Below are 20481 nucleotides of genomic sequence, written 5' to 3' on the forward strand. Positions count from 1 at the left end.
ACGAAGAGTCGTTCGTCGGGAGGCGGTAGGTTACCGTTGTGAGCGATCGGAAGATCGGATTTAGGCGAAGAGTCGTTCGTCGGGAGGCGGTAGGTTACCGTTGTGAGCGATCTGAGGATCGGGTTTTAGACGAAGAGTCGTTCGTCGGGAGGCGGTAGGTTACCGTTGTGGGCGATCTGAGGATCGGGCTTTAGACAAATAGTCAGAAGGCAGTAGATGAGTGGGGGGTGCTGGTAGAGCCAGGGGAAGACAACGCCCTCGCGACGAGTTTGGGCGATTTGCGCCAAGGGTTGATCAAGCAATTGTAGGTGGTATCGTCGAAACCCTCAACCCGAGTAACCTTGTGCGAAGGAACGGGAGTCGAGTGGACGACTGTGTAGGTGAGCCAGGAGGATTATCCGGGTGGGAAGACCGTACACGGGTAATAACGAAAGAATGCTGGGAGTTATGGGAAGGGAGGAAAAACCCACGTATGACCCATCGCAGCAAGATGCAACGGTAGAAACGAGGTTGGAAAAGATCGAGAGAATGTTGGAGGAATTAATGTAGAGAAGAAAAAGAGCGGCGTGAAAGCAGCCGGAGACAGAGAAGGAGAAGCAGAGGGGAGGACTTGGCCAAGCTGAAGACCCAATTGGTAGAGAAGAGCGACACTGCATGGAAATTCTTCGATGGCGGGAGCGGTTGACTTGCTGAAAGTGGAAAAATCCCACAACTTATGTTATTTTATGAACTCATGTACTGTTTTTTTTTCTCTCTCTCTCTCGGTTGATGTTTGGCAAGGTATTGTCAATGTAGAGTGTAGAGGGGTCAAATGTTCCCCATGGTATGTTGAGTTTTTGGGATATAGAGTTTTATAGAAAAGTAATAGCGGTCGGGACGACTCGCTATCTAGGGAGGGAGATGTCACGGTTACTTGAGGCCCCTGGAGGACTAGTTGTCACGTCCGGCGCTTCTGTATCGGCTATTGACCGCAACTCTACCCGAGATGTCCGGCAGTCTTGTCAGCAGATATTTCTCCCGGTAGCTGCTGTCTACGTTAGTGCATAAATACTTGTGTGTGTCCCTTGCTGTGCCCCCAGTCTACTTATATCTGTTGTAGTGTTATGTACGTTTACGGTGAATAAACGTGTCTTAATCGCTACTTGAGTCTCAGCGTTATTCCTCGGCGCGACAATAGTAAGTGATTATATGCAATAACAAAACTATGTATAACATTGAAGAAAATATTGTGAGAAAAAATACTATTTTTTATTATAATTTTGTGTATTTCAAATAATACGTAGAAGCGACACAGATCCGGTTCCGTTTTCTTACCCGTTTACAGGTTTACTTTGAGCATCTAGTATACGATGCGTTTTAGGTACCGATGTGATGCCTGGCACCTAAGCAGACTTCTCACGACATCCACGGCACATTTCAGATGCAGTATCAGCGCAGTTTTTGCGCAGCTTTCGAAGTTGTTTCAGCCTCCTTGTAAACGGTGCCGTTTGAAAACCGAATTCATGCCTGAAACTGGTGCGGAATACCTGCTTGACAAACTCAAAAACATTATGGACTACGTCCATAAACAAAACGACCAGGTTAAGAAGTTACAAGAGGAGGTTGTCCAGCTGAAATTTGATATCGTCAGCATCAAGGTGGCCTTCGCAGACACTGCTATCAATAATTTCAACACGCACGTCGCAAACAGTAATACCAGTTACCCTGCCAAGCTGTACCTTTCCTCTAACCGTTCCTACGCCCAAGCTGCCAGAGGTCCTGCCAAACCTGTTCTTATTGCCAGTTTATCCAAAAGAGCCACTCCAGCTGATCAACTTTCACTCTCTCCAGTTGACACGTTACTGGACCCTAACTCAGGTGGGCCAATTCCAATGTCAGTCCGTCAAAAAGATGATCAGCTTTACGTGAAGCTAAACAATGCTGCTGATTTTAAACGTGCTAAGACCATTCTCGAAAATAAGCAGGGGGCAGACCAAAATACTATGTTTTCCTCTATTCCTCGTTCCACCGTTTTATATCCTGCTGTTGCCCTTTTTGTCAATCTTAGTTTCCTTCCTGGTCTTAAAGATGAGCTTACGCTGCAGAACGAGGTTCTAAAGCATAAGATTCATTCCGTGAAGCAGATATTCGTTAAGCCTGGTACAAACAAGGGCCACGTTAAAATATTTTTCTCCTTTCGATACAACCGCGAGAACACGAAACAAGAAGGAGTCTACCGATAATACAGTCTACACTTTTTCCAGACATTTAATACCTAGGGCAAAAAAAAAGTGTCTGGACTAATATTACCCAACCCCCTTATGATGATTTTGCGCCAAAACCACCCTACTTCTCCTTAAACAGGTAAACTATTAATATTTTCTACCAACGGATGGCTTTTTTTAAATAAATCGGTGTTCACCTTTTGGGCAGGATACTGTACGTCTTTCCTGGACATCACGCTCGTCACTGACAACGTGTTAGTCCCTCGCTGGTTCTTTCCCAATCTTCCGTCACATTCCGATCACCCATACATTTTTTTCGAAATCGCACGTATCGCCAAAGGTAGCACCAACAACTCACGGGAAACTACCTCTTCGGCCAAAGTTCCCCACATTTAGTGTATTGATCTGAGTTGTTTTCGCCCCGCTCTCGAACGTAACCTAGGGTCGTTGCACCTAACCCCATTTTCTGGTTCGGCTGAAGTCGAAATTTTTGTAAACAGTCTGGCCAAGGTCATCGTAAACTCTGCCAGAAAGTCCTTGAGGCGCGATATTTTCGTTTCAACGCGTAAAATGCCATGGTGGAGCAAGGAGTTATGTGCACTACGTAACCAGACAAGGAAAGCTTAGAAGCTCTGGTCATGCCTAAAAACACAACCAAACAGGGATTTATACACGACCTCCAAATCAAAGTACCAAAGAGAACTACGAAAATCGAAAACATCTACCTGGCAGCACCTTTGCAACTCGTCCACAACTGGCAAAGAGCTCTTTTCGGCCTTAAATGTTTTATCAGGTAAAGATGCGAAAGTAAGCTTTCCCTCCACAATCTTGATTGGTAGTACCACAGTCTCAGAACCGTCCTCTGTACTGTCTCACTGTGCGGCCCACTTTTTTCCGAGGGAGCCACCGTCTAGCCAAGCACATTTCGCTATGTCGAGCGAGGTTGATAGGCAAATTGTTGCTCCATCCTCCGCACCAAGCCCATCAGTTTTGGACTGGGAACTCCAGGCGGCCGTCGACTCTATGAATACTAAATCGGCCCCAGGTAAGGATAGTGTAACTGCATCCATTGTTTTAAAGCGGCTACCCTCTTATCAAAATGCACCTACTCGATATTTTTGACGCATGCTTCAATTTAGAGTACTTTCCGAATTGCTGGAAAATTGCAAAAGTCGTCATTATTGGCAAGCCAAACCAACCATCATACGAATGTCTCAGTAGTTTCCGCCCAATAAGCATTGTAAACACTTTTGCAAAAATTCTGGAAAAAATAATGTTGTGTCAGCTGCAGTGGTACGCGAGAGCACATGAGTGGTTTAGTACGAATCAACATGGTTTTAGAGACGGAAGGTCGACTGAGACGGCTGGGCAGGCACTAGTGTAGCCAAAATTTGAAAAAAATGCTTAAAGCGACCTTTATTTTTTAAAGAGCCGTTTGTATTTGAGGCATCGTGGACACTTAAGTCGCGCGGCACCCAGATGGCGAGACGTAGTATACACGATTCCAAAAGATTTTGTAATAAAACTAACTACAACTTAATTAAATATATTATTTTTCATTTCCCTCCTATAGGGCCCGAGAGGACAAATACCGCAGGTCGGAATTCAGCCTTGGCAACTCAGCATCCGATCTTGGTCTATTGCTTGGAAGATATTCCTGCTGCTCAAGCAAATCGATTTGAATTTGGAAAAGGATATGATGTATCCTTTTTCCAAGATATCAGGGTATTTTTTCATAAATGATACTAATTTTCATTGTTTCTCATTGTTGTTACTATCTTTCAGGAAAAATATCAAGGAAGAAAGAACAACAATCGAAGGAGAACTCAACATCCAACCCTTGTTCAAGGCGTTCCAAGATATCCCACCCGCCCAGCACTTTGGTTGGATTTCAAGAAGCACAAAGGGACCTGCAGCTCGAGGCGTACTTCTATACATGATATAGTATGTATTCATTAATTTTTTTAATATTATCCTAATACTTCATAATTGTTCTAGAAAACAAAAACAGCTATAGAAGATGGCATGGATCATTTTACACTGTCAGCATCCAAAAACACAAAGGAGTGGTCTACTGATGTTGGTGGGTATGAAAACCTTGCCAATGAATTCATGCAAACTCCTGAGTGCCATGCTGCAGTAGATACATGGACTAGCATTGTAAGAAAACACCAATGTATGTAGCTCATTTATGTTCAGTGGTACAACCACCTACAACTGTTAAATGACTAATTATTAGTTGCTTCTTTTTCATGCTATAGTGGCGAGAGAGAAAGATCCAGAATGGATTGCCCACCACAAGGAAAGCGAGATCCAACGCAAAAAAAACGCGTGGAAACAATTTATGGCAAATCTTTAGGTCGTTCGACTTCAATACGGACGGAGGCCGCAACTGCAATTGCCAGTTATCAAAATAATGGATTCGAAATGATCAGAGGTAATTCTGAAGGTCATATTCGATGATTGATACGCTTACTCAAATGAATAATTTCTTTTTGTAGACTTAGATGGAGATGTGGCCCGATTTAGTACCCCTTCTCCTAACGAACATGATGTATTGCTAGAAAGTCGTGATCCTGGTCATCAACAAGTATTGCCTGATGTTCATGAAGGTATACTGGTTACTATTATTCAAATAAACCCGGCATATTTCAGTTTGCTTTTGTCAGGAAATGGATCGCATCCAGAAACTTGGCCTAAAAATTTTCAATCCGCTGGAACTGATATTCTTGATTCTGGTAGGGCTTATTTAGGCATGACATGCAAAAATTTAAGGTTTTGAGGAAGTTCTTTACATAATATATCAATTCTACGTTGTAGGGAGTGAGCAGTCTGTTTCAAATATTACTACGCGACCGATGGCAACTTGTGTAGCTATCTATGGGTGTGATTCATCGAGACCGAATTTCAGTAGTCCAAGTGGTGAGCTAGTTGGACCAACTACCACCACAGTTCCAAATGCTTCAGGAAGCGATGGTTACGCTTCTGCTCGCGGCAATGTTCCACGAAATTAACCCGCTCTAATGCTGATACCTACTTTATCATCGACCTCGTCTGATTCTACCCAAATTCCTTCCGCTTCTGCCAAGCCTGGGAGATGCCCTCCAAGTGGCCGTGGTATCACTGGCAGCGCAAAAGGACGCAATGGCTCGAAAATCCTTGGTAGTTCTGCGGAGCGCCCAATTGTGCACCCGTTAAGTGGTATTAGTAGTATAGGTACAGAAAATAATGCTAGCTCTCAGCAGGCAAGAAACATGTTTATTGTAGCCTACTGCTACCAGTCGACGTACTAGGCCCTGAAACCTAATTCCAACCCACCAGAAGTAAGTTACAGATGTTAGAAGCCATTTTATGTTTGTTTGATTGACTGAGTTTATTCTTACAGTATTACATAACAAGAGGAACGTTTCCACCCCAGTGAGCACGAACCATAGGACTTCCGGAAGCGCCTCGCATGGCTAAGTTTTAGAGACGGTTTTACTGCAAAGCATGTAACTTACCCGTTTGCTCACCAAAGTGTTCAAAGAATTTCTTTTACGGTGTGACATGATTTTAGTTTTTTCTTACCAATCAAGATTTCAAACCAACCCAACAGTTGCAAGCTGAAGCTGTTTATATGTGAATGTTGTACTTCTGTACTTTTTTTATAACTGCCAGAGCAAAGAAAAAGCTTTGTTTTAATGTAAACAAGACACTAAGCAAGTTTTAACGTCACCATTCTCTTGCCCTATGTTTACGCTGTCGTCCGTCCAGCGGCGAAGTAAAAGGTAGAAGACCAAAATACATTCAAGAAGATTTTATGTAAAGATACCGGCTGTCTGTTCATACAAATCGGAAGAAAATTAAACAAAGATAACACACTAAACCCAGACAAGAAGAAAAAAATGGTAGACGTAGTATTGCTTCAGTCAAAGTTTAAAAATCTAATTAAAAAATGAACTTACATCCAGTACACTGGCGCTTGCTTTTGCGAAGGACTCGCCGGGCAGTGACGGGATTAATGATGAACATGTCTTAAGGGTGATGACGAAGCCATGGTAGATTTTAAACCAACCAGTACAACCAGAAAGAAAGGGAAATGGCAATCGTTTGGTTGTTTTTATTGCGCACCACGTAGAAGACATTCAAGGCACAATTAGTCGACAATCAAGTAGAAGAGAAATGGGCTACGTCTAATCACAATGTTGGGAAGTTTACGAAACAAGTTTCGTTGGTTCCATGTCGTCCGGAAGGACGGTGTTGCATGCTAATAGTCAGTCACGCAACCGAACTAATTTTTTCCTTCTTGAATTACTTTTTCTTTCGATTAGTAGAAAATCACAAATGGCATCATACAGTGTATTGTACAGCTATACGGTCTATGAAATAACTTCCGGTTGCTGAACGGGTAATTATTAGCACGCACGCTGGAGAATCGCACGGAACAGGGTGATCGAAATGTTGAACGGAAAAAAAGACAAGTAACAGCAGAGCGCAAAATAACCTCCCCCCGACCCTAGGCTTCTTTTTTCAGTTGCTTTTCGTTATTCATCGTTCTCCTTCTGCTTGCCCATTGTTTTAATTATATGGCCATACTCGTCATCGATCATCACGTGTGCCCAAAGGCGTTACCGTGTGATTGACCCTTTATGTTCTTCTCCTTCTTGTCAACTTAAGGACTGTTACTCAGTCGCTTGAATCGCTTGATTGTTGCTTTGAGCATTCAGCGGCAAAAATAGCAGCAGTTGGTAGATCGGGGTTGCTGTGAGGCAGTTCTTTCCCTCAAATCCTCAACTTCTAAGCGACGACGAAAAAAGAAAATAATTTAACGAACTTGTCCCACTTTCTCGTTTCTCTATAGACGGAAGGGAAAGGGGGGCGAATAAGACACGAACGAATAAGACATGCTGTCACCCCCTGACAATGATCGCCTCTTCATACAGGCAAATTTTTTGGCTTACATGTTTCATTTCCTTCCTCAAGGAAACATTTCTTTTTTTTTAAAGCTCGCTTCTTAATATAATTATATTTACTTTGTAAAAATCTTTAAAATATTCTCATGGATGATAAAAGTGAATAAATATATACTGATTAATCCTAATACATAAAGCACTTTGTGATTTGTTTCATCGAAATAGGCGGTAGTCGTATAATACGCGTGAGACCGCGTACGTCGTAGTGCGCGTGAGCTCGAAAAATGGTTTGGCGTCGATTCAAGGCATATGCATAAAAGATAGTCTGTTTTTGACTTCATATTTAAAATCAGCACAAAAAGTTGAATATATAGTAATATTTTCATAATAGAAGGCCCCAAGCGTATGGGGATATTTGGCGTTGAAAATGTTGAAAAATCGGATTCATTTCCTGTTTAAATCCTTCGTGCTTTCTAATTTCACCTATGCATTCGTCACGCAAACTGTTATTCGATGGAAACCAATGGAAAGAATCACGTTTTTTAAAAACTGGTATTTGCACACCTATGCACTACGCAACTTTTTGTGACCATTCTGTAGACAATAGAAACACGTGTAAACGTGAAACACCGCGTTAATTCAATAATGTTCGCTCTCCTAGATTGTAGCCTTACAGAAGACAAGATTTCTGTACATTTAACTGGTTCGAAAATAGAACGAATGATATTTATTTGATTGTTATGCATGCGAAAAAAAAACATATCCGTTTCATAACTAATTTCCCTTAATTTTTTGTTTATTTTTTCATTTCATGCCTCAATATTGATTATTTATTTTACAACGAGTTCGATTCTGAACGCCAGATGGCGAAGTCTTCGCCTCCCTTTTTCGTCTTATTGGCTCTCACAGGGGTAGGGATAGGAATTCTGGCTACACCTCGGACACCTAATACCTGCTTAACGAGTTATATTTTGGCGACTTTGAGGTAAGCGGATTTTATTTGGGTAATAAAATATTGCGGGACTCGGGTTGCAATAAGAAACAAGCCCCTAATGGTTACTTCCGGAAAATTTGCGTGACAATTTGCAAAAACTAAAAAATGAGCTGTTTTATTCTAACAATTTCAAATACTTTTTCTTGCATGCGTTAAGATGATGGAGCTATTATTCCGTTTTTTTTCCGTCATTATCAGTACAGGCTGACCTTTCGAGCAATTAAGATACTTATTATAATTAAAAATCCGAATGGAGCTTCTTTCTTTTTTATTTGTTTGTTTCCCAAAGGTAATTTACTACCGCTAGATGACGTTTAACTTGACACTAGTTCGTCCAGTTTGAACGTTTCTTAAACAAACTGTTTGCCCATCGATATAACTAACTTGCTCTACTTGATTACTCACAGCCTCAGTCTTCAGTTTTTCCGGAAGAGCAAATGGTTTCCGTGTTTCTGTGTGGCGAATTGGCGTCCAGGCTGTACCCTATCGGGAACTTCCTGAACGGAGTGAGGGCCCCTAGTTTACAGGCCTTAACCATTAAGTAGGCCTTGAGGAGGTATACGAGTTTACAGGCCTTAAGCATTAAGCAGGCCTTGATCGAACCGATCAGTCGGCTTGAAAACGGAGTTTTGGCTAGTGTTGGGATACATCGAAATTCTATAGATACTAGATATATCGTATCGGAGTATTGGCGTATCGTCGATATATCGGTGTATCGGATCGTAGATGGTTAGAATTGTGCGTTTGGATTGTTGTAATTGAAATACCCGTTTAGCTCAATGGTACGGTCTAGTGCTTCTAAGCTCTGAGATTCTGTGATTCTGTGATTCTGAGTCCAGTGTTCCAGTCTCGGATCAGAATGCATACAAATCCTAAATTTTCTTATGATAAAGTAATTGAATAATACAATAGAGTTCCTCTTCACAGAAACACGAATCTTCGATCTAATTGTTTTCTGAAATATCGGTATTGATTAGACAATTTTCAGAGGTTTTATATTCTATAACAAGGTATAACACAGTCGGCTTGGGTGGTTGGTATAATCTGTGACTGCGAATTGTAACGTTGAAAGTAGTAGGTTCTATTCACAGGAAGTGACTTTTACTTATGTTTTTTTTTATTTCTCTTTTTTTTGTATCGTAATGTATCGATAAATCTCAATTCATGTCTTTCGTAGTTTACCACTAGTGTTTTTGTAGGGGATGGCTTAGTGGTACAGTAGTGCTCAGCGAACTGGGAGTCTGATGTTCGATTCCATAAACATGCTCATTTTGAGATGTCAGTAGGAATCATAAGGAAAATCTTTGTTGAAATAAATATTGTAATTGAAAAATATATTTCGAATCATCGGTATCGGTATTTTTCATGAAATATTGATCTGCCTTATTGCAATTTATGTATCGTTTTCCTGACTAGTTGGTATAATCTTAGACCGTGGTTGTATATACCCGGAGTTCAAATCCGTGAAAATTAGTTTACATATTTTTGCTTTCTGAATTTGGTTTTGGTTTTCCGTATCGGAATTATCGACAAACCTAAAATCATGTCTTTTTTAGTTTGTAAAATTAATTTTAGTAAAATGGCATATCTGTTTGTAAGCGGAGAGTGGATTTGTGGTCCGGGGCTCAATTCTTGAAGAGAATACTAATACTACTAAATATATACTAATACTAAATAAAAGCAATGAAAACATCTATTAATAAATTTGCTAATGTCATAATAATAAATAATGTTTTGAAGTTTCGAAGATAAATTTTAAAAATTGAAACAGAACTGTTTATTAACATTATGTGTTGTTTTCCAAAAAATATAAAGAAATTCTGGAGTATTGGTTAGATCTGCGACTGGAAACATGTACATTTAGGGTTCAAATCCGAAGATGGGTTTTATTTTTGATTTTCTTTGTTTTCAATATTTTCCATTTGGTCCTCGTATCGATACTTATCGATATATTGAACTTCATCTCGTCCCTACTTCCCACTTTTTGAACATGTAGTGGTGGCATAGTGGTATGGTACAGGATAATAACCCGGGAGTCGATTGTTCAAGTCCCAAGATTTTAGAGGAAATGGACTTGTAATATTTCTGCTAGGTGGTTTTGTTAAAGATATCTGTACTGGAGGATGAAGAGGAGGATTCGTCATAAATCGGCAATATAAGTATATCTATTATACTATATATTGCCGCTTATCGAGTTTTTATTTCCACCGCTAGATGGCGCTGATCCGATATTCAGATACATCGGAATCGGATTGTATCGATATCGAATATCTAAAATTATAGATACATCGCTGTATCGGTATCGGTATCCCCAACACTAGTTTTGGATACAACCTAAAACGCGGAAGCGAAACGTGAAACGAACAGCGACTAAAACGCGAAACGCGGTGCGAATCAAGATGGTTTGTTTCGCGGTTTAGCCGCTGAATGGTGTTTCATTCCCATGCTAAAGTGCGAAACAACGTTGCGAAACAGAAGGCTGCTGGATGGCTGGCGAAAGCGCGAAATGTTAACATTTCAATTTCAATAAATAAAAAAATAAAATTTTAACAGGAATCGCAGGTAATTTAAAGTCAAACATATTTGTTTTTACCAACGTGTTGAAAGTTAATTTTGGGCAAGGCTTTTACATTTCTGACAGAGCCAAACAGTCTCATGAGTTTTTTCAGGCCAAATTTAACATGCTATGGAACCATTCAAGGCACTCAGAGGTCAGAGCACTGGAGAACATCCCAGTTAGCCCACGGCTTTACATTTTTTGGTTTAAACTCAATTTAATTCAATAAATTAATTTCATTTACTTCAATCAGATTCTAAACACATTGTTATATTGTCGCACGAGTTGTATTTGGACAGGAATAAACGAATACAACAAGTGATGACTTAAATTCTAGACAATTATTCACTTTTAACTAATAACAATAAGGGATGACCATACCAAACTCGGAGAGCATCTGAAGACTTCAGGGAACTACCCCTACGGAGCCTAGCTCCGGGAGCTCACCCGATGGAGACTCATCTAACGCAGAATCAGGGCAGCGTTTTATACCGTCGCGCGAATTACTCCCCTTCCGGACTGCATATCTGCGTATCTTTCTTGGAGCGGACTTCTCCCGATAATTTCTTCACCACGATCGCAGCTTTGTCCAAGGAGCGGATGACTCATCTCTGCGAAGAGATAACCAATATCCCTTTTCACCCGCGACAGGTCCCCCTTCTTCAAGACAGGCGACCCGACTGTACTAATCTTCTGCGATCCACGAAGGTTGATGAGACTAAAAATCAGCTTGCGTCCTCTTGGCAAATAAGGGACTTTTACTCCTTCGTTTTTCTTCTTTCCGGTTGCGCTTACTTGTTTAAATGTTTCTTGTATTTCCCGGATAGTCTTAAGGATTTTCCTCTTTTTTTTTTCTTTTTTTTTTTTTCTTTAAACCGCCTGCCTTCAGCCACGGAAGAGGCGCTGCAATCGCATATCTTCCGGCCGTTTGAGATTTACCATCCACTCGTTCGGGAGCCTTGTACACTTGAACCAGCTCCTGGCGGCGTCATCAAAATACTTTTCAAATTTTTTTTTTTTTTTTTTTTTTTTCAATATCACCCCATCTGTTGTGGGTAGAATGTTATTCAAAGCGCTCCATCCATTGGTGCGCATCTTCTTCTGAATTTTTTCAGAAGATTGGCGGGCTTATAAATTTTCTGACAGCTTCCATAGCTTGTCTTTGCGGCTGCTCAATATGCCTTGATGGCACTACAAATTGTTGTCCCCCGACCGGAACAACTGGACTCGTCGCCGCTCTCAAATCGACCTCGGTTTCTGGATCCGAGTATAAGCCTCTTGAAGTCTCGACTGATTCACCCTGACTGTCAGCTTCTTTGGTCAAATGGTCCTTTGGAATAGGACCTTCAAAATTTAGGGCTTCACCAACAAAGGAAGTTCCACTCTCCAACGATGAGGCTGGGATAGGTGAAGTTTCTACCGGAACGCTTGACAGTTCTCGAAGCGGATGTAATCGTCGGCTGGGGTCTCTTAGGCAACTAGGTAGCCGTTGGTTTGTCCTCTTCGGCATCGGCAAACAATGACTGCAGCACGACTTCGTCACTTACTGGTAACGAGCTGCGTTCTTAACAATTGCCACTTAAGGCACGATTTCGTTACTCACGGGTAACGGACTGTATCTCCACCAATTGTCGCACAAACTCGGAGAGCGTCTGAAGACTCCAGGGAACTACTCCTACGGAGCCTAGCTCCGGGAGCTCACCCGATGGAGACTCATCTAACGCAGAATCAGGGCAGCGTTTTATACCGTCGCGCGAATTACTCCCCTTCCGGACTGCATATCTGCGTATCTTTCTTGGAGCGGACTTCTCCCGATAATTTCTTCACCACGATCGCAGCTTTGTCCAAGGAGCGGATGACTCATCTCTGCGAAGAGATAACCAATATCCCTTTTCACCCGCGACAATATTTAAAATGCTAGTTTTTTAATCCCCATCGTTTTTAGTTTCCTATTAGCCAAAACAAGTTGACAATTCGTGGCGAATTTGTTCAAGTAAATGTCAACAAATTAAAAAAGGACTGGAAAGAACCATAGATTTTAAAAATGAGTTTTTGTTGGCGTAGAGCTCACAGTGCTTATCAGGGTTACATGTTCTCAAAAAAGAATAGTACACCTGTACACGGTTCTTATTTCTCTAAATGAAATGCCGAATCCAATGGCATTTTAAATAAGGGTTTCGCAAAATCGTTTCGCTATTTAGGTTGCCTTTAGGCGATATTTGAGTGTTTCGCAGCCCATTGCCTGGGGGCTGTTTCGCACAGCGTTCCGCGTTTTAGTCGCTGTTCGTTTCGCGTTTCGCTTTCGCGTTTTAGGGATGCCTCTAGTTTTGGCGTCCAAAACGTTTGGTTTGTTATGGTCACAACAGCCAACAAGTTGTTTTAAATCCATAGTTAACATGTCTTGTAGTGAAGATCACCTTAACGAATACCAAGAACCACTTGTTGGCAACAAAATGACAGAAGAAGAAATAGTGAAATCACGTATGAAAAAGCTTTCTTGTATATCTTGTTTTTATATTCTCTCAAATGTTTTTTTTTTTAAGTCCTTTCGTCATCGTCTGTAAGATTGGAAGACTTGATACCTAGTGGTCCTTTGAGATCTATTGATGCTGCTAGAGTGGCAACTTGGATTCTATGTCAACATGCGCAGAAAAGAAATAGTATGAGGATAATGCAGCGGATAAAGTGGTTAACCGCTGTTGTCCAATATGGGATTGTGGATTCTCTAACTGATCTTGGAAAGCTTTTTAACCCTCTACTACAGCTAGTTTTCATCTCTAAATATGTATTATTTTATTCTGGAATGCCCTGATTTGTTAGAAGATTTAAATCATGTTGTTTTACTTAGCAAGCTTCTATTTGTCATCTACTCTATATGATTGCAACACCAAACTTGTACCAATTTCAAATAGAAAGGATTATGAAGAATGCCAATATAGTGGGACTTACCAAACCATTAGGTAAACAGAAATACATTACCATTGTTCTTTTATGCTCAAGCAATCTGTGTTTACAAGTCTTTTTTCTTATACAGCTGGTCTCCTAGGTCGGTTGAAATCCCTTCGCCCAGATTTAGTTCCACAAACAGTCCCATATCAAACCAACACTATTTCCTTCCCAAAAGCTCCAGTCTCCATGTGTGCTGGTCTCTTTGCACTTTCTGAACGAATCAAAGAAAATGCTGAGAACACCAATCAAATCACATTTTCCATTAATAGTGAGCAAAAAAGGGTAAAATTTGTTTTTTTTATGGATAGTTGTGCATTGTTTCTAACTCTAGTTTTGAAATAGGCCACCAAAAAGATGAGACTAGAAATTATACCAAGAGTCCAGCATATCTACCTGGAATCATCATCTGAAGTTGACTTCCAGAAGATTGTACCTTTGTCCCAGTTACATAGGTAATTGTAGATTTCCAATTTTTAATTTTTAATTTAGTTTTTCATACACGGCATGTGTGTAAAATTTATAGATTTCAGGACATACTTAGTAAGATAACTACAGTTCGACTGCCTAACCATATTGGATCGCTACTAAACAAGAGAGAACATCACTATGTACTGTTCTTGAGGTTTACACCTCATGTGGATGGACAGTTATCTCAGTGGCTTTATCTTACTCTTCGTTACGGTTGGTTGTCTTATACTTACTTTCCCTTTCCTCGATAAATAATTTTTTTTTTATTTATTTTTTTTTATTTATTTTTTTTTTTTTAATATATTAACGCACGAAAAACTAAATGAACAAATAACAGAGTTCATCGAAAAACCCCAGTCTCAAGGCAGAGAAGGAAAGACACTGCTTCTAGACAGAATCAAAGAGTTCCAGGAATGCACGGGTCGAAAGCTGCTGGTAAACCCCATAGATATTTTCATCTCTATCTAAATAGTTTATGCCTTTTATTTTAAATTTATTCTTAAGGCTGTTTACAATTTTCTATCGGAATATCTCCGCATATGGGATGGAATCCAGTTCAGTGATCAAATTTTGCAGCTTCTGACGCAGATTACGTTTCTTCCATACTCGGGTTTCACGCCATTACATAATTTTACAGATACTGGATTTTATTAGTGATTTATTCAAACTACCATAGATCTCTACAACAATTTTTTGCGAATTCTGGAGGACCTATTTCATTCCTGTCACACACCGTACAGATTAAAAATCATTGATTTTTGCCAAAAGCTGATTCAAAATTTGGTATTCCATAATGTACTTGTTTCCTAATTATTATTCTTAAGTGCTAAACAGTGTTGATTATTTTTTTAGCTTATTGAAAAGTTTGGACGTGCTGCACGGGCTAAGGCAGTATTTTATAAATCAAACGAAGCAGCGCCAGAGGGTGAGTCGATTGATGTTTGAATGTGTAACGTGAATTTCAATTCCTTTTCAATCACCGTTTTAGAAGAAATAGAAAAATTGGTAGAAGGTGTCTATGTCGTCAGCGAAGTTATTCGATTTGCCGAACGCCTTTTGAACACGGCCTTGATGTCTTCTACTGATCTTTCGTTGGTTCTCAGGTCCGTTTTATTTCATCTCTGGGTAAGTGGTGGTTTTAAATAGCAAAAGGTTAAAAGTAATTGGAAATTTTTTGTACGCAGCTAATAGATGTAGAATGCGAATTTGAAATGCCGTTCCGAACATTTTGCCAACCAGTGACCGTTTATTCGGCTTTGTTTTCAACTTCTCCAGTACTTGTTGCGCTTCTGTGCCAGCTTCTGTGCAAGTAACCGAGAATTTATGCCGTCTAATCCGTTGTCGCGTGCCTACTAAATTTAGTGTTGGCTTTTGTTAATGACAGGTACAACACGCTTGGGCTGAAACCGTTGATGAATCTATCAACTTTTCCTGAGCTCGAAGACTTCCGTCGAGATTCGTTGGATAACGCGTCAATGTTAAATCGCTACATTATTGACGTATCGAGTTGCCTAGTGTATCAAAAGGTTTTAAGACATTTAGCAAACAACATTTTAACAGTTACAGTGTTTGGATTTTTACTCCTAGGCCTTTGTCTCAGATACGAATTCGCTGTTATCCTTAACTCCGCGGAGCAGCGTAAAGAAGTTGTCCAAGTTGGGTTCTTACAAGGCAGCTTTTGATTTGAAAAGACATCCTGCTTTCATGGGTATTGCGATTGTTCTTTTTAATTTTTTCTTTTCTGTAATTTATGTCATTCTTGACTTAGGTATTGCCCGCGAATGGATCAAATCCAAGCCTGGTTACTCTGCCAACGCGCCGACTGAATTCAAGACGTATGAGCAAATTGAAGCCGATTCGGTCAGTTCAATGTTTTCAACAATAATAACGATTTTCCATAAGCATTATTAAATATTAATCTATTCCCTTCCACGTGTACCGCACGTTGTACACGCCTATTTAACCCTGTGTGCCGTGTTCACCACCGCTGGTTCACGGCCTTAGAACCGTTGAGTGCCGCGTGTACCACCGGTGGGCACAAGAGATTTTTGCTCCGGATGTGAACTGACAAGCTTGCCTGAGCTTGCTCAAACATTTTCGATGTATATACAGTCATGCGTGCAAGTTTCTTTAGCAGGCAAATGGGTCTATATCCTTTCATTTTGTTTGGACGGAAGGGATACTATGGTGCCTACCATACCCTCGTTTTCTTTCCATTCTTCTCTTCCTCTACTTTTCAGTCAATTTTCCTACTTTTAATGTTGCACCTTTTTCGCGGGTTGCAAAGAAAGAGAAATAGGAATAGCATAAAGGGGTACGGTAGGCACCAAACTATCCCCTCCATCAAAAAGAAATAGGAGGATATAGACCCATTTGCCCGCTAAAGAAACTTCCACGTATGACTGTATATACAGTAGGTGCCAAAAGTATCCGAACACTTCGCGTTTTCGGACCATTTTAGCATGGGTTCAAATGACGGAGCGCGCTTAGCGCGATTGAGAAAAAAAAGGGTTAAAAAATCCATTTAAGTCAATGAAAATAATTTTGTGACCCAATAATAGATAAAGGTATCTAAAAAAAATTTTTTTTAATTTTTATGACTTGTAGCCACTAGCTGGTATATCAGTGCACAAGTATCCGAACGCGAGTTTTTCCGCCGTGCTTCCTTATGGCACTACGTGTCTTCTTTATTATTTTTTAAAATATACCAAATTTAATACTATAAAAGACTAACTAGGCTTTTTATGTGTAAAAATGCGTAATCTGCTCATTCCGGCCTCTTGTTATGCTTAAACTTAAATCTCTTTTTGGTAATTAATTTTTCCGGGGCAGGCTATGTGTCATTTTCTGATTTTTTCCTGTCAGAAAAATAGTTATACATGCGGCAACTAGGGGCGCGGGTATGCGCCTTTCTTTGTGAGATTTCGCGCATTTAGAGACAAAGGCTACCTAAATTGGAATGATTTTCAAGTAGAAAACCACGCGCCCCTAGTTGCCGCATGTATAACTATTTTTATGACGGAAAAAGATCAGAAAATGACACATAGCCTGCCACGGAAAAATTAATTACCAAAAAGAGATTTAAGATTAAGCATAACAAGTGGCCGGAATGAGTAGATTACGTATTTTTACACATAAAAAGTCTAGTTAGCCTTTGATAGTATTATATTTGGTATATTTTAAAAAATAATAAAGAAGACACGTAGTGCCATAAGGAAGCACGGCGGAAAAACTCGCGTTCGTATACTTGTGTACTGATATGCCGGCTAGCGGTTACAAGTCATAAAAATTAAAAAAAAAATTTTTAGATACCTTTATCTATTATTAGGACACAAAATTATTTTCATTGACTTAAGTGGATTTTTTAATCCTTTCTTTCTCAATCGCGCTAAGCGCGCTCCGTGCTAAAATGGTCCGAAAACGCGAACTGTTCGGATACTTTTGGCACCTACTGTATATATACAGTAATCATCATTCACTTTGAACGCTTTTGCGTTTTACCATAAGCGCCCGTGTTTAATGCGCATGACTCCGACCCGCTTATTCTAGTCTAACATATAAGCTATTTCTTATACATTTATATCGCTTAATAGCTAAGACAATTTTCTATTTAGCAGTGAGATTGAAAAAATTTTCTGATTGCTGGTTTTTCCGTCAAAGTAAAACCCAGCTATCTTTGAACATGGTGTTTCTTACATGTTAGCTTATGGAGAAAGGGTGTTTTTATTTCTTTAATTGTACACAAACGGCTTGAACCATTTGCATGCCGTTTGTTGGCATTGATACGGATTTCATTCTTCTGTAGATGCTAGAAATCCCCTGAATTAATTTTTTGTCGACACACGTGTAATTTTAAGCGAATCGGCGCGGTGTCCCCCCTCTGGCATACTCCCAGTACCACCCACTGAACCTTTGTTCAGCGCGCGCTTGTAAGTACAAAGTAGAGGGTGGTACTGGGAGTATGCCAGAGGGGGGACACCGCGCCGATTCGCTTAAAATTACACATGTGTCGACAAAAAATTAATTCAGGGAATTCATTTCATAAGTTAGTACCAGGGGATTTCTAGCATCTAAAGAGGAATGAAATCCGCATCAATGCCAACAAACGGCATGCAAATGGTTCAAGCTGTTTGTGTACAATTAAAGAAATAAAAACACCCTTTCTCCATAAGCTAACATGTAAGAAACACCATGTTCAAAGATAGCTGGGTTTTACTTTGATGGGAAAACCAGCAATCAGAAAAATTTTTCAATCTCACCAATAAATAGAAAATATTTTTAGCTATTAAGCGATATAAATGTATAAGAAATAGCTTATACGTTTGACCAGAATAAGCGGGTCGGAGTCGTGCGCTTTTAACACGGGCGCTTATGGTAAAACGCACAAGCGTTCAAAGTGAATGATGATTACTGTATATATTTTTTTTTTTTTTTTATGCTTTTGATGGTTGGACAAAATTTCTCGAAAATTCTGAGAGAAGTAGGAATGAAGTTGGTTAAATGATTATGTTACTGACCAGACCACGAACGCAGCAATTTCTACTCGGCACACAGGGAAATGCGCGAGATTTGCTAAAACAACGTGGCAGCGAAAGGGTTAAGCGTTCACGTAATCAATATTCGTAATTAAGTTCGCTTTGATGATTTTTTTTTTGTGCTGCAAAAACTTCGGCAAAAAAACTACATATCTTTTTAATTTAATTTTTTCAAGATTAGCTACTTCATGGTTTTAATTTTGCTACAATTGCAGGAAAGTTACATCCGCTATCTGTTTAGCTATTTTCCAACAATTCGAGAATATATACAAGAATTTCATCGTGCCTAACGCAGAGAGAGAGAGAGAGAGAAAGTATCCGGATCTCCTTTAACGTTTTAACAAAGAACCAACGCTTTTTGTTTTTAACCAATAACCAACGCTTTTAGTTTTTACCATGTTTAAGAGACTTGTTCATAACTTGTTATTCGATAAAATTCAGGTACTGTCCGTAGCAATTTTTTCATTCAGCCATAATTTCAACGGCCTGATAATTTGCTAGTTTCGGACAAACAAATGAATAAAATATTTCACAATATTGGAGTATTATAATCATCAGTTTTCAAATAATTTTAATCAGTATAACAATCAGGCTCGGTTTATAGTTCACTATTCAACAGTGTGTGCTCTATAGTAAATCAAGTTCCTTATCTCTGTCGTATGTTAAGGCTTTTAAATGACGTTACAAAAAACCAGCACAACAAGCAAGTGATTGTTAATTCACAGAATGCTTGGTACAGCCTGGCAAGAATCTTCTAGAATCTCCCAGAATTACGGAAAATCAGAAGAATCATCAGATCTCAGAATCTAGCAAAATCTCGCTTGTTCTTATTTAATTTCGTAGCTCTTTAGGCTGCTCAATATGCAGAAAATCCACGTGTTTAAAAAAATATTATCACATGTACTAAAAATGTAGAAAATATATTGAAAGAAAACGTGAAAATTTTGAAAGTGCGAAACTTTCATTCAAATTTAAATTTGACGTCTGTCCCCTCCCCCACTTTTTCCACATGCTAGGTGGCGCACAGTTATGTCGTCTGCTCAATGGAGGATCGTAAAAAAATAAAACATGCCAAAGTTTTGCAAAGAAAGGATGGAAATTGTGTGAAATTACGATTTAAAATTTATTATCCAATCTTTTTCTTTTTTCTAAACCATTTAGGTTTCACAAGCGGACTCAAATACACGTCTTTTTTACTCCTAGAGTCATCAAAACGGCTCTATCATAGTATCAAACTAAACTCCTCACGTCGAATGGCTAGACGTAAGGGTATATAATGTGCTATGGCAATATTCAAAATCGTAGGTGGAGCCCATAGCTTTTCTGGTGACACCGAATACAGATCTAAGCAACACGGTGCCGGTGATCATGTAGGAGTTTCTCAATACTATTCGTGCAATCAAGCTGAGAAATGCAACTAAGCGACTGTATATTCGGAATGGAGGTGTCCCGAAATATTTGTCGTGATATGCTACGCAAATTTTGCTTTCGAAACTAAGGAAAATCCTGTCCAATTCAAAAGACGCCCGTATCTCTATATTTGTAGTGATGGGAAGAATGGCAAAACATTTTAAAGACTAATATGTCAAAAACTGGATTCCTTGAACAACCAATCATAGAGTCTGATGCCTTGGTCTTTCAATACTGCGTGCTTCGCAAACTCAAAATAAAACTGGGATCGGATCTCCCTGCATGTTTTGGATTTAATTTTGATAGTAAGGAAAACCATGCAGTATTCTTGCATCACACATTGTTTCCTGGAACTTAAAAGGCCGGAACCCAAATCATGTTGACAAAAGTGGCAGGCATTTTTCCCCGGTGGACACTACGATTTATGAATAACTAATGAATTAAGATACTAACAGCTAGTACCACATAGGCT

The 20481-nt window shown here is 39.7% G+C and overlaps 1 protein-coding gene and 1 non-coding gene across 2 annotated transcripts; both read left to right on the top strand.

Moving 5' to 3' along the window:
* The first annotated feature begins 3134 nt into the window (after window positions 1-3134).
* LOC116935518 lies at window positions 3135-5517 on the top strand. The gene is made up of 8 exons (XR_006646816.1): window positions 3135-3249; window positions 3344-3444; window positions 3828-3929; window positions 3990-4148; window positions 4203-4380; window positions 4466-4641; window positions 4706-4816; window positions 5025-5517. It is a non-coding gene; the product is annotated as an uncharacterized LOC116935518 (transcript).
* Window positions 5518-8630: 3113 nt separating this feature from the next.
* LOC116933341 lies at window positions 8631-19136 on the top strand. The gene is made up of 17 exons (XM_045174544.1): window positions 8631-8717; window positions 12973-13128; window positions 13191-13432; window positions 13496-13607; window positions 13682-13878; window positions 13939-14048; window positions 14120-14277; window positions 14402-14499; window positions 14569-14674; window positions 14741-14847; window positions 14917-14989; window positions 15053-15189; window positions 15249-15373; window positions 15449-15590; window positions 15652-15772; window positions 15833-15924; window positions 18815-19136. The coding sequence occupies exons 2-17, from the start codon at window positions 13044-13046 to the stop codon at window positions 18887-18889; spliced, it is 1980 nt and encodes a 659-aa protein (XP_045030479.1). The 5' UTR covers window positions 8631-8717; window positions 12973-13043; the 3' UTR covers window positions 18890-19136.
* Window positions 19137-20481: the final 1345 nt, after the last annotated feature.

The sequence above is a fragment of the Daphnia magna genome, linkage group LG5 (genome assembly GCF_020631705.1).
Source record: "Daphnia magna isolate NIES linkage group LG5, ASM2063170v1.1, whole genome shotgun sequence".
NCBI classification, from domain to species: domain Eukaryota; kingdom Metazoa; phylum Arthropoda; class Branchiopoda; order Diplostraca; family Daphniidae; genus Daphnia; species Daphnia magna.